At 37.6% G+C, this 14761-nt stretch overlaps 2 protein-coding genes across 14 annotated transcripts in view; one reads left to right on the top strand and one right to left on the bottom strand.

Annotated features, from left to right (window-relative positions):
• tmem74 (transmembrane protein 74) overlaps positions 1–14761 on the top strand; it is a 77477-nt gene that overhangs the window by 20355 nt on the left and 42361 nt on the right. For 6 of the 13 annotated variants that reach the window (XR_014116803.1, XR_014116806.1, XR_014116805.1 and 3 more), the window contains one exon: positions 956–5060. The exons of 2 other annotated variants lie outside the window; for them this stretch is intronic. Coding sequence is in view for 2 of the 11 variants with exons in the window: in XM_027024272.3 (XP_026880073.1) it covers positions 12760–13608 (849 nt within the window). In the remaining 9 variants the exon portion in view is untranslated. 5 more of the 13 variants (XM_027024273.3, XR_003411594.3, XR_014116804.1 and 2 more) reach the window with 5 other exon arrangements.
• trhra (thyrotropin-releasing hormone receptor a) lies at positions 6613–8868 on the bottom strand. Its single transcript, XM_027024270.3, has 2 exons — positions 7891–8868; positions 6613–7439 (listed from the first exon to the last, which is right to left on the bottom strand). The coding sequence occupies exons 1-2, from the start codon at positions 8671–8673 to the stop codon at positions 7011–7013; spliced, it is 1212 nt and encodes a 403-aa protein (XP_026880071.2). The 5' UTR covers positions 8674–8868; the 3' UTR covers positions 6613–7010.

Here is a 14761-nt window from a genome sequence, read left to right as displayed (position 1 = left end):
AACAGTCTCTTATAACACACATCTGCTTGTTTGTTATGTAAATTCAAGGGCTGTAAAGGTTCACCTTGAGGATATCTTATCAAAAAGGCGTCTAGGTAATTTTAGCTTCTGACACTTGCAGAATATTTTCATATTCCTTCTTTACTCAAAATCTAGCATTGTAGCGTTTTCAGAATGCTATCTCATGGCCATATTAACAGAAAGCACATACCTTTCACATGTCATGTTGGGATGACAAATCTTCCCAATAACCATTTCCATTCTTACAGAACAGGCTCCTTTTAAGCTATTTGCATCCCAGCAATATATGATTCTTCTAACATGCCTAAATAATACAAAAGAGGGCAAAGTGGTACATATAGTTGTGCATATGGTGAAACTGAACATGACAGGCTCATTAAGATATACTGGAATGAAACTCTCATTTCAGACATTTAAAAATAAACAATGTCTGAAGTCAGTGGGTGATAAAACATAAAGGAATTTGCTTTCAGCCTCTTTCATATCACAGAGCAAACAAAGGTTCTCACTCTCAAGTATATTATTAAAGGACTTGTTTTTATTGTATATTAATCTATTATTTTTCCTTCCCCCATAAAAAAAAAATTCATATTTATTCACATAGATAAATTATTTGGAGTTGAAGTTCCCCATATAATCCTGGGAAAATGCAAGTATTAATTATACTATAACATGATCCCAGGATTGCAAATTTGTACAATTGGATATATAGGAATTCTTAACAAATGGTTATGGTTAGGGCTTGTGTTAGCTATGGCATTTGTACCTTTTCTTATCATCAGTTTGTACATAATCTAATAACATCCCTTTTGCTCGTATTGTCTATTCCACATTTTCAATGTGATCACACTAGTAATGCAATGAAAATATTTTGATAACTTTGGTGCAGTGAAATTCTATTCTTGAATGTAGTATTTCCACTGAACTGTTTTAGGTTTTCTGGATAAGGCAGTTGGAGGAGAGGTCAGAGAGCAGTTGGCCATGAAAACCTGCAGCTGTGACACCTGACACCTGGAGCTATCTCATCTAAAACCCCTTTGCCAGTGTGCTCCTCTCCCTGATTCTGCCAGAGAATGGACCATCTTCCAAACTGTTTGTTTTAGGGCAGATGCATGTGTAAATGAACTCTTGAATGTATGAAATTATTATGATATGATCATATTGTGAGTCTGCATCATTTGACAGATTCCAACAGTTCTACTAACACAGAAAACACCAGCTCCAGAAAACACGATAAAAAATTGGGTATTTAGAATAAAAGATTTCATTTTGAGAACAGATTTGCACAGATCAGTAACCATTTAAATTAAAATGAAACTGAGTCTGCGATCTCAGCAGGCATTCTCATGTACTGAAAAATAATAATCAAACATAAATATTGAAAACATATTTGTGCAGTCACACTTTATCTATTTATAAACATCATGTCCTAAGAATAGACATTCTTCACAGTCATGATTAATGAGCAATGCCTCCATGAATCTTCTTCCTAAATAATGCAGTCTTTTTGTAGCATGGTTCTGGCCTAAATAACATACTTTTGTTGCAGATCAGTACAGGGATAGAGCATTTTATCAGAGGCTTCTTTCTGACATTGGCTTGGTCAGGTAAGGTCTTTGCTAGCCTATCATTCTTGTTCCAGTTGAATTATTCTATTCTGGTGGGTGATCCCTAGTTCACAAGGAACCCTCTAGCTAGATCTGCTGTAGCCAAAATAGGATGGTTGCCCAGCAACATTTGTGGATTTGTGATATGACATAGCAGCTTTTGAGTTCATTTTGTTCAAAGTGGAAAATGACTGAGTTTAACTATTAATCTGAGTCTCACCTCAGGCTATTCACACCTGGTAAGTCTCCCATCCTATGTAATGGGTATGCTGTATGCTGGGAGCCATAGTTCACTGTGTGTAAATTCAATGGCCATGGTTAGCCGCAATGAGATCTATATGTGGTGCTTGGCTCTTACTGGGCTGGTACTATTCCTCTAAGCATGCTGTCCTCTTTCAAAGGCTATACAAGCCCACCATAATACAGCTCTATATGCATGCTCACTTTGTAGGCCTGGCTTTTTTTGCATGTTTCTTTTGCATTTTTTTCAAGAAGAATGCCATCTGAACATTTCCCAGGCCCTTTCACAATAAGATAATTCACTGTTTGGATTAATTTACTGCATTGTGCTTATGTCTCCTTTATTATTGTCAATCTATAATTTTCTAATTATTTCCTCCATCTATTTAGTTTTTTTTTAAGGTGTCTTTGCCATTTTGTGTTTAAACTGGAATGAGGATGAAAATGAAGTTACATTGCTAATACATTAGCCTTGAGCTGTTATATGCTGGGTACATAACCTAAAAGGTCATTGAACATCCATATGTCACTTTTCACATTACTGTCACAGAATTTGGGGCAAAAGTAAAAATAAATCCCCGTAGTGTAATGCAGGAAGCCAGACAGCCCAAAATCCCAGAAGATGTGTCTTTTTTTATGAACTCATTCGCATGAGTCACTCAAGGATAGCACTTTCCCATTGCCTGCTCCCTGATTACATGGTCTGTCATGCTTTTTGTTTTTGTCCTTTGGTTACACTGTGGCTAATGTAGATAGAAAGAAAAACAGACTGTAATTTTGTGCATTTGGACATGCTGATTGGACATGTTTGCCCTGTGGGTTTGATCACACAAATGAAGGTATATCAGTCCTAGCTATGCAGTCCAAAAGAGGGCTTGTTCTATGTAACATGCTGCATCTACTCCTGTGAATTTTTTTTTTCAAAATCCTTTTCTAAATTGGTCATGTAGTATAAACTGTTCAGTCTATCAGTTGATGCTAATAGCAGCAAGTGCATATCCTACGTGTACATCCCTTATTCAGCTCCTAGCACATTCTCAAATTTGTTCAGTCATAAAAGTGCAACTTTTCATCTTTTCCTCTAGCAGAAATTGCATTAATATCACTCAGACATTTTACTTAGTCTTGTTGTTACAGTAGTCTCATAGTATTGCTGTGGTTTGGCAGTGTCTGAGTACTTGAAACGGTCATCACCATCTTTTTTAATGCCTCTTTAACATCACACATGCTTGCAATGATTCATGTAATTTTAAATGAAAGTTTATGAAGAAAATTTTCAAACAGCTCCACAGATCCGTGGGCAGTCAGAATTTCAAATAGACAATGCAACCATTTCACCAAGTCCAGGTCATTGTAAACAATCACACGTATGTTATTTTATACTGTATTTAATTGTATGCACTTAAATATGTCAGTATTAGAAATACAAAAATTCAGTCATGTTTGGCATGGATTTCTGGAAGAGCATCACTCATTGGCTGTTGTGTTACCTAGGTTATGAGTTAGAAATTAGGCAGCACAAACATAGCAGTTGAATTGAGGTACCCAGAGCTGCCCCCTGAATCCAATCAAGATAAGAGTAGGGAGAATATTAGTTAAAGACGTTATTGGTTATTATGTTTAGAGGTATGTACATTGATACAGTTCTTAGATTACCTGGTTTTTTTTTCTTCATTAGTGTGGTCTTAAAGATGGACTCTACTTTAAACTGTACTGCCATACATTGAGTAGACTGTGCTTAAGTCTCTTTCTGTTATAATGTAATTAACTTCTACTCAGAAGGTAGGAATGACTTGAATGATAACTTGGAGGGCTTTGAATGCCTAATTCTTTTTCTCTTTGTGTGTGTGTGTGTGTGTGTGTGTGTGTGTGTGTGTGTGTGTGTGTGTGTGTGTGTGTGTGTGTGTGTGTGTGTGTGTGTGTGTGTGTCTGTTTGTGTGTGTGTTTGTAGATTTGTACATGTAGATTTGTATATATGAAATTTGTACTATTGAGACCATGATTTGCTAGTATGATTTGTAGATACCCCTTTTTGTCCATATTAAGGCTTAAATTATAACTCCGGGGATGGGGGGTGGGTTGTAAATTTCAGCCTATTTTTTCTGTTTCTGTGTATGTGTGTGTGTGTGTGTGTGTGTGTGTGTGTGTGTGTGTGTGTGTGTGTGTGTGTGTGTGTGTAGATTTGTATATATGAAATATGTACTATTGAGACTGATTTGCTACCGTAGACACCCTTTTTATCCCCAGGGGAAGTGTGGAGATATTTTAATTAATAAGGGAGATTACCACTGTTTCACACTTGTGCATGTTGTTTATTACAGCAAAATGGTTAAATCATTCATTTAAGAGTTTGATGTTATTTTAGTGTGTTATATTGATACAGATCACACATTTTCTCAGTATTGATCACTATTAATGTCATTCAGGTGTTTAATTAACTATTGGATCTTAAGCCCCCATGTTTGGCAATACATCACCAAACAAAACTCAGAAAGGTTTCTCTTTCAGAAAGTCTGTCTCACTACTGGCAGCTAATCTAACGTTAGCCCTTAAATGAGTGAACAGACCTTGAGGAGATCTATTTTGATTTACTGTGGAAACTAAGCTTTCCCTGAAAAACAGCCTTCTTTGGGTTTCTCATTGTGCTGAATATCCCATGATGCTGATGGATGACAGTTTTCCAGCTATTATAGAACAATAAATAAGAAGCTGCATTTGGTTTAGCCATGTGATTGATATAACTGTTAAACAAGGGCCTTAATTAATGAAAAATAGTGAACCAACAAAGAAAAAATATCCATCTTAATATTTGTTAACTAAATATAATTCAAGGAGGTTTTTTTATGTTAAGAATAAATGATGAATTCATAATTTTCTTTGCATTCTGGACAGCAGAAGCTGTGCCAGAGTTAAACATGTTGAAGGCAGAAGCCCATTCCACATGAGGGACTTTAGTGGGTATTCGTAGTCCTTTCTCATCAGCATCTCTTTCTCACCCAAACAGGCATAAGGACTAAAGTTAGATTTGTCTATGTGTTTTTCTCTTGCCTCATACCCATACAGGAAACATTAGTTGGTCAATGTCATTGATAATATTGAAAAATATTTGTAGCTGTTTGCAAGAGGTTCCATGCATGATGCATTATGTTTCTTTTTTTTCTAATAACTGCAATAATTATTCAGATTCTGTATTTTTCCACAGGTTGCCAGGAAATTGTGCTAGTGTGATTCTAGTTGCCTTCAGTGTTGCCTGATTTATTTGAGGGCACTTTGAGAGGTAGTGCCACCTTGATGGATTTTTTTGTATTGCTTGTGAGGTCAACTAATCTTTCAAGTTGTCACATTGCCATCACTGTGAACTACTGCAATTGATTTTTGTCATTGATATTTATGAGATGGTTGAGACAAATGTTTAAAGGCTAAATATAATATCTGACATGTGCATAGAAAAATATTCCTTATTGTACATTCTGTAAATTCTGCTAGCATTCATTTGTTTGGGCTGTCTGTATGTCTGTTATGATTACTTATGGTTTTAAATTGATGAGGTCAGCACAAACTATCCAGCCTCCTGATTCTTCAGCCCCTAGCCAGTGTGACCAGTTTCTTCTCCTCTGGTGTCATTGTAAGGGGACTGCATAGTGCCTTGAATTACAAACTGAGAACTTATTTTCACTGTCTTTTCCAGTATATTTTCTGGGTTTCCTTAAAATATGGGTTTGTGTGAGAAGCACATGCAGTTTTGTCACTATTTATTTATTTATTTATTTAGATAGATAGGTTGTGGAGATTCAGGCCTTTCATCATATCAGACTGAATGAATTATCACTCATTAGTTATGACTATCACTTTTACACTGTACTCATTGAGAAGTTCAAGTAGTTAATTTGAACAAGTAGTTAATTTGAAATAGTTACAGTATGAAATTGGACAGAATACGATATTTCAGGAGTCCTGAAAATCTCTGCATGCTACCAATTTATTCAAGACAAGGCACAACTTTACAAAATATAAATACACAGCATTACAACAGCAAGAAATGGACTACAAAAAAATCACCTTATGGACTACAAAAGTTTGACAGACTACAATAAATTCTTAATCATTTCCAAAGTCTGTGCAGGGAGCAGGTATCCATTTTACATTTTATACATTTTACATCACTTTCACTATTTTTCAGAGTGAATCATTTTTATTCTTCACATTTTCTGAACCAGTTTACATGAAGTATTGTAATGAATACTACATCAAAAGCCACATCCTGGATCAAAAAACTTGCATTACACATCAGCTGACTATATGTAATACTACACAAATCCCAGTCAAAAGAGAATGTTGAACTTTTTCACTAATATACCATAACAATATAACAGGAAGTAGTGTTGAGATGATGATTCTTCCTATCATTCTGAAGGAAACTGAAGAAAATCTATACCTTAAATTGCAAAGATTTTATGTGAAAATGTTTATTCAAATGTTTCTCTGCTTCTGTAGTTATATTGGTAAACACAACTGATCAACTGTTTTTGGTTATAAACACACACACACACACAAAGCCTGTGCTTGTACTGAGCCCTCCTTTAGTGTACATAACTTTTTTTTTTTTTTTTTTTTTTTTTTTTTTTTACAATTTAAAGCCTTATAGACTGAAGAATTTATGGCTATAAAAACACTAAATAAATAATACCTAGGATATAGGCTCAATAACTGTAGGCCACACATTTCCACAGTGACTAGAGCAAACCAATGAGAAACCCATTAATGTAACAAGTCTCTTGGGGATGGTGCTTTAACAAAGATATACTGTGCAGTAGCTATATTAACCAATGTGGGTTGTGCTCTGAGCACGAGGTTGTAAATCTTTTGGGCAGGACAACTGGAGGCTTGATGTTTGTCTTCTTGGCCTTCTCACTTAACCAGACACCAACTACATGGCTTTGACATTGAAACAGTTTGGATGCAAACCATTCTATTCAATTAAGCCTCCTTTTTGCTACTTTCTTCAAAACTATGTCTTGAAGTGTAGATTGGAGAAGCTGGGTTAACGAACACGTCATTAGCCTAGTTCCTACCGAGGCACCACTGTAAATATATGGCCACTTTTATGAAGTGGTCAAACCAACGCTCCCCTCTCCCATGGACCTAGGCAGTCGCTATAATTCTTTTAGACAATGAGGGCTCCTTGAACGAAACCCTCTTCTTTCCAGGCAAGAAGTCTTCGGAAGCCCCCTGCATCTCTTCCATTTCCGTGGTGTAGTGATCTGGGCTCTCCCCATTCGACGTCTCCTTGATTACACTGTAAGTCAGTGCCGCGCTGTACGCCGGAGGCTTCTCCGAGCGCTGCGCTCCGCACTGGCACAGCTTCCGAAAAGCGGCTCGGAACTTTTGAGACATGACGTTGTATATGACAGGATTGATGGCGCTATTAAGATAAATGCAGAGTCGACAGAAGAGCAAAAACCAGCTGCTCAGATAGGGCTTCGGTAGGAAGGAGTTGACAACCACCAGCGTGCGATAGGGCATCCACAGTAGCGCAAAGAGGATCACCACAACTACCAGCATCTTCGTTACCTGCACCACAAATAAAAGTCTGAAACAAAATCTGCTCACCTGATTTTAATGTTTCTTTTTCTTTCTTTCTTTCTTTCTTTCTTTCTTTCTTTCTTTCTTTTTATTTTTTTTTTATTTTTTTATTTTTATTTTTTTACAAATCCACGTTTAAAATAATTCTATTGACATTATACAATGGTTTACTCCGGGTATAGAGTCTATGGGTCGTCGTTAGGCCATAACTAGGCCAATAGCACATTACATAATGAATGATATTTACAAAGTCAACATTCAAAAGGTTTTTTGTTTGCGCTTCACGACTGTTTATTGGCAGTTAACTGACTAGTCATTTAAAGGTTAGCCTATAGTAACGCACCCTTCGACTTTCCTTTTATCACCGAAAACTCAAATCTACAATCGTGTATTCTTAGTGTAAGTTTTAATGCAATTGAGAAAAATAAATATCACATACCTGCCTCCGCGAGGTTGTTGTTGTGCTGAAGGAAGAGTTTTTGGATAGATGTTTTTTGTTCCCTGCGCATGAAGCTTTTTTCCACGTTTTTGTATTTTCCTTGGGATCCGAGGGGAGTGGGTTGAGAAAAAGAATTCTCGCTATCAGTCCATATAGAACGGTGGCCAGCATAAGCGGAATAACATAAAACAAGGCAAAATCTGTAAAGTATATCGGCATGTACAATTTTCTCGACACTTTGTAAGCGCATATGATTAAGGTGACGTTGTCGTAAACTTGTTTTTCTATGTCAGAAAGACAAAACCACATAACACAGTACAAGGTGGTAAAAGTCCAAACCAAAACAATTATCTTTTTAGCTCTCGAGAGAGTGCACAGAAACTGCGCCTTAATCGGATGACAAATAGCGATGTACCTCTCAATGGTGAAAGCAGTAATGGAGCATGAGGATGCATTAATACCCAAATACTGAAGGTATGTTATAGAAAGACAACCGGCATATCCGTAAACCCATTGTCCGGCAAACAGACTGTCGGTGATGTTAGGCAACCCCGCTGCCGTTAGTACTATAAGGTCAGCGACTGCCAAGCTCACTAAGTAGCAGTTTGTGGGTGTCCGCATATGTTTAGTAGTTAAGACTACGAGGATCACCATAACGTTACCTACAATTCCAGTTCCGCAAATTACTATCACCAGTAATATGCTCACAACTTTGTACTCGACACTGTAATCGGCCCATGTGCCTCGAGTCTGATTATCTGGAAATAATGTAATATTCTCCATGCTTCACCCCACTCCTTCGTTCAATGGGCAAAAATGTTTTGTTTTGTTTTTTTACCCCAGATTGATCAAATGAAAAAGCGACGTTCCATCATTGAGACAGGCTAAAGAAAGTAAAATGTCCATAAAGTTACTATTTCCAGATTTTGTGTGACCGGAGGGAAAAAGTCCACTCTGACGTGCGTGTACAGAGGCGGTATCCACCGAGGGTCGAGAGGATAATGTAATTTTACTGAGCTCCCAATAGCCCTAAAACGAAGAGAGACCGTTAGTGGGGTAGGCTATGCAGCGCGTGGTGTTATTGCAGGCAGGACTGAGAAATACACCCACAGTTTTGAGTAGCGGACTGCTGTATGATGTCCACTAATCACGTTAACAGCGTTCATATATGTAATTCTAGTCACTGACAAAAAAGGTCTGTAGAATAATTTGTTTGAAGGAATTTGACCTAAATTGACCAAGACTTATGTGGTTTTAACAGTTATCTTACAGTGCTTGTGTAGCGTATGGATGCCTTCACTATCCCTCACTGTTCTGTAAAGTGCATCTTGGATTCAGGACTTTAACAGTTTTGCCTTTTGATCGTTAAACATTATTAAGTCGCATGGGAGCATATTCCCTGCTACCTAGTTTCCACCTGCAGAGAGCGTAAAACCATCATCTGAATGCCATGCAGCTCATTTCATGGAGAAAAAAAGGTCATAGCTTATTAAATAATGGATTTTGAGTGGAATGACCCTGAAATGTGAGATAAACTGTTATTTTTTATTTTGCTTTAATATTAAAAATGTAATGGAACTGGAACTACTCAATGAACAACGTAACAAACCTGGCATGTTTGAATAGCAAAAACAGTCCACAGAGCAGTGGGTTTGCACACAGGAGCCTATAGAATACTGCATTTGCCCTCAAACATAAGATAAGACATTAAAAAAAACTACAATTAGTGTTACACCTCGTGAGTTAAACAATGCATAAGTTCATAAGACACATAAAACATAAATGCTCTTTTTTCATGGTCTTGAGTTTCTACAGCACCAACATTTTGTTTGTTTTAAACAGTTTGGCAGTGATATGCATTTTACATAATGCATTTGGATCAGAAAAATAATTTCTGTGTCAATATTGGCTTCTATTTTATCAGCAGTAGCATAATGATAGCAGGCTGTGAGTATCTCAGTTCATGGAGAACACCATTTATGCCAGCACTGAAGCTGCCAGAGCTGGAAAAGTCAAGGGGAAGTCACCGCTACACCTAACTTGTGAAAGTCACTGCAATTTAAGATAAGATATGAAGAAACCAGTTGTAATTCATGTCACGGAGGCAGGCACTGCATTTATGTGTAGGGAACGTGCACAATTTGTTACAGTGATGGTGACAGACAGTGATGTTACACTGCCATCTTGTGGACCCCCCCTTTCTGCCTTAAGTGTCTTTTAAAGTGCCTCATGAATATTTTCACTTAATTCTAATATTCGTGTAGCTAGCTACTGCTTTAAATAACAGCAAATTGCACAAAATTACATTAGGTTTGTGTAATAAACAAATATAGCCTACCACTGTAAATGTACCACAAACCTGTGCTGAACAGTGTCTTTAACTGGCATATTTGAAAGCTTTACACAAAAATATAATACAAATGCAAACATCTACTGCACATTTCTTTCTTTCATGAAGGGAGCGATTTTCATTTCATTGTAGCAGTGAATATTCACTTCATCGGACAGATCCAAAATGCATTTTGTAAAGGGAGTCGTGGGCATATTAAGTCTAAGAGAAACTTGAAAGCCTTCTCAGCAGGCTAGAAGCTTCCAAGCCTGCTTTTACTGAAGTTTTATATGGTTAACCATGAGGAAGGAAAGGCATAAAAAAAATATAATTTACATATCGTAATTTGCCTGCAGTCATGCACATGTCAAGTTCTGCTGAACTTACTTTGTACAGGGAGTGAGATGAATTAGTATTATTTCATATTACACAAATTAGAGAGCCTGGGCAGGGGGTTGTGTGTGACTATGGCTGTGGCTGTCACTTGGCTGTTATTTTAGGCTTTTGCTATGGTCACTTATGAATAATTTATAGTCAGGAATTTTTTTGTATGGTTCTTTCATTTTGTAATTGAATTTTATTTCAGGTACATTTTAAAAACCAAGATGTTAGGTTTTCCATCAGTAACCATGCCAGCAGACTACTCAGAGCTTGGCAGCCTGCTTTTCAAGAGAATAAATGAAATGCTCACTGAGTCTCAAAGCGCTTTCATTTTCATAATGATGAAAGCCTATTCCAATCTATCACCTTGCATGACTGCCATAGAAAATGATCCTCCATCTCAGCACAAACAAAAGTGGGGGATCCTGCCATTTTGTTAAAAGACTTTTCTACTAGGCGCTCTGACTACAACCCGAGGCCTCACACGGAGTTATTCATGCTAATGTGGCTAATTGAACCATTCTACTTTCTTTCCAGTACATTAGCCCTTAATATTTTAAACCCCTTCAAATGAAGAGGTTCTCATACAGGACTTATCCATGGATAATATTGCAGTGCTTATGCTGATCTGAAACTGAATATTTGTATATGCACACACACACACACACACACACACACACACACACACACACACACACACACACACACACATATATATATATATATATATATATATATATATATATATATACTCTCCCACCCTCCCTCTCTCACTGATTCATCAGATGAATGGAAAGTTGCCGTTCTCAGTATTAGTAGCAAGCACAATGTTGAATTTCTTCAATAATGCATACTCCTATTCAACTTGATGTCTGGATTTGGCCTATAGCCAGTAATGCACGTTGTCTTATTACACAAAGAGGTTGTATTTGTTTTGTTTGTTTGTGTGTTTCTTTGTTTTGTATTATATAAAGCTACTAGAAGGTTCATTTGTGCCGGTAAATTATGCATTCCTCGGTGGATATTCGGCTGAAGTGACTGACCTGTACCAGATTGACCAGTAATCTTCAACTCTTATGAAAACTAGCCAACAGATTTTCCATTGGGTGGGGTTTTCGGTGTATAGCAAACATGGAAATGGATGTCACGTCCGAAATTATGTAGTAACTCCGCTAATATGTGTAAAACAGGTAGCCTATATCTTCGTGCACGACTTTTAATAATATTTCTTTACGCTAAGCATTGCATGCCCCATAGTTCCACTATATTTTTTAAATCCCCGGGCACTTCCCTCAGTAATGAAGCGATCTAATATCTACGGAGGGTTCATTTTAGCACCAGTGTGAGACAGCTAACGCTGTGCGTGGGTGGGACATCGCAAAGCCATTCTTGCAATCACGCGATGCAGGGCTGCGGGTACGCTATCACATTCGGCCAGGGAGAAGGTATTTACTGAACAACGATTACATTTTATAACCAACTGAATATTTTAAACCCTGTGTCGAAAAGGCGTGTTGAGAAACCAGCCTGTTTTACGTTTATTGTGTTGTCTAGTTTCTCTCTCTCCACTGTAGCATGCAGCATTTTTAAAATCTGCTTCCTCATTGACACGCAAAAAAGTATTTGTATGCCAGAAGCTAACGGCCCGTGTTATTTTTCAAATACGTGCCTGACGTATGGGACCGTAAAGTAATCGTTTTAAAATTATGGCGTTACCGAAGCCAGATGTTAGCTTTTTCAGATGAGAGGCTAACGCTGTTGGCGATTATTTCAAATCCTCGTGGCTCTATGCGGGAGTGTAACCTAGCCTTCCTTACACTCGTTTTATATGTGCCTTTTAAAGAGTTTTGAGATTTCTCTGGGTTTTAAATACCGATGTAGTAAGTTAATTAGTAATTATATTCGCCTTTCAGAGTGGGACCATGAGTCTTTTTTTGAACACAGTGATTAACTTTGGTTATCACATGGTCTTTCCGAACTAGTAGGCTAAATTGAAAGCATGGCTCAGTTTAATCTTAAAAGGGGGTTTTAGTATGTTCACGTTGTTTGTTATACCATTTCATGAGAGATTTGCTGTTTTGTATGATACAGCTTTATGTGTTGGTAGGTTTGATGTGTCTTAATGCGGTGGCAAATTAAAGTGTTCTGTGGAGAATCTGATGGCCTCCGTGGAGCTGCTTTACGTTGATCATGAAAGGCGACGACCTGATCCACCGGACGTCCTTGATTGGGCTTCTATGGCTGTACACGTGCATAGGTCAAACAGTACAAGCGAAGAAACGTCTTCCAGGGAGCATGAATGCAGCCCCACTCGCAAGGCGCCTATCTCCGAGGGACAGTGTAATTCAGCACCAAGGACGGCTCCCATCAAAGGACTGCCTGGCAAGCATTGTCAACAACCAGCCGAGAAGGTCAGAGTGTGCTGCGACGAGGAACTGGAGACTTCTTTCACTTATGTCGATGAAAATGTCAATTTGCGATTGGCCACTCCGGATACAAGTGAGAAAAACCTCCGCAACGGGTCGCGCCTTGACTCTTCGAACGAATTTCGACTGGATGGATTTCATGAGCTTTCGTTAATGTCTGACCTGGCGTCGGAGAGCTCTGGAAGAACAGTGGATTACGGATTTATCAGCGCTGTCACGTTCCTAGTGACAGGGATTTCTCTAGTGATTATATCCTATTCTGTCCCCCGTGGCGTAAAAGTAAACCCAGACAACGTGTCCGCGCGAGAGATGGAAAGGCTCGAAAACGAGAGCGCTCAGATAGGGGCGCACCTGGATAGGTGCGTCATTGCTGGGCTTTGTCTTCTTACGTTAGGCGGGATAGTGCTTTCTACTTTGCTAATGGTTTCAATGTGGAAAGGTGAGATGTACAGAAGAAAGGCATTTGCCTATTCAAAGCACTCAGCAAAGTTGTATGGCTCCATTAATTTTAGACCAAAGCCAAGCCCCGGTCGGTCGTCGGCACACAGTTTTGTTGAGGAGAATGGCAACAACATAAGCTGACTGTTATTTCTGCCTGTAAGAATTTATCCAAGGCCACTTAATCATCATCAACTTTACAGCAATCCAAAAAGCTTGTATCTCAGTTAATAAACATAAAATGTTATTTATATATATATATATATATATATATATATATATATATATATATATATATATATATATATATATATATATATATATATATAATGGAAACGTAACACATTTGATAGTTTAATTGGTAGTTTCATTTTAATTGAACAAATAACAGCTAACTATTAACCCAAATATGCAATATCATAATCTTGTCACATCCTTGTGATGCATCGCCACATCTTTTCTGCTGTTGCCCTTACAGGCCCTCCCAGCTTTTGATTTCTTTCTTCTTGTAGAAAGCCATAAAATATGACACATATCTTGCCTTAATACATTCATCATCTCACATCCATGTTCAAAGCAACGACCACGTCTTCTAGATGTCTCTAGTTAGTGACCCAGGTACCAGATCCAGAGGAGCACCACACTCTTATGTATTGTATGATGATGTAAATTGTGAAACTGATTTTTGCTGCTGGGTGTCTCTTCTTGACCTAAACATGATATGCAATTTCTGAATTTCTTAGCAAATATAGCTCAGGCAGAAATTTACAGAGTTTGCCTAAGCTGATTTGTTAATATTTCATGGAAATGGACAGCTGCTAAATTTGTTAGTAGTTTTGAGTTTATATCCATAAATCTTCTCCAATTGCTCAGTCACATGAAGTGGTCTTTCAAGCATGGTATAGCCTGAGTCACTGTTTCATGAGAACATATATAATATGCTGCATGCTCATATAGACTACATTAATATTAGCTCCACATATTACATTAAAATCATAGAAGAAAAAAAAAACTAAACATGAATCAGTGAACCTGTTGTATGATCACTAATATAAAAAAGTGATTAAAACAAATGAAGTTGTCAATTTATGCTTTATTTCTAAACAAGACGAGATATCTTTGTTCAGATTTTCAAAGTAATATTGTTTTCACATGTAGTTTATTTTATTTAATTTAACATGTGCTTTTATGAGGCAGCTGACATAATCATTGTTGAACTTCTTGTCCAGGTTACATAGCAACATAGGGAGACATACATGCCATAGTACCTGAATAAAATGGTTGTCTCTATAAATGC

This window comes from Electrophorus electricus, chromosome 14, assembly GCF_041902795.1.
Source record: "Electrophorus electricus isolate QZ-2024a chromosome 14, ASM4190279v1, whole genome shotgun sequence".
NCBI lineage: Eukaryota > Metazoa > Chordata > Actinopteri > Gymnotiformes > Gymnotidae > Electrophorus > Electrophorus electricus.
This window is presented reverse-complemented; position numbering and strand designations above follow the sequence as displayed.

Bases quoted from the DNA above. Each gene is read 5' to 3' on its own strand.
- trhra (XM_027024270.3), bottom strand. From the start codon at position 8,673: ATGGAGAATATTACATTATTTCCAGATAATCAGACTCGAGGCACATGG. The intron at 7,440-7,890 runs GTATGTGATATT...TTTGTGGTGCAG, and splicing joins CAACAACCTCGCGGAGGCAG to GTAACGAAGATGCTGGTAGT.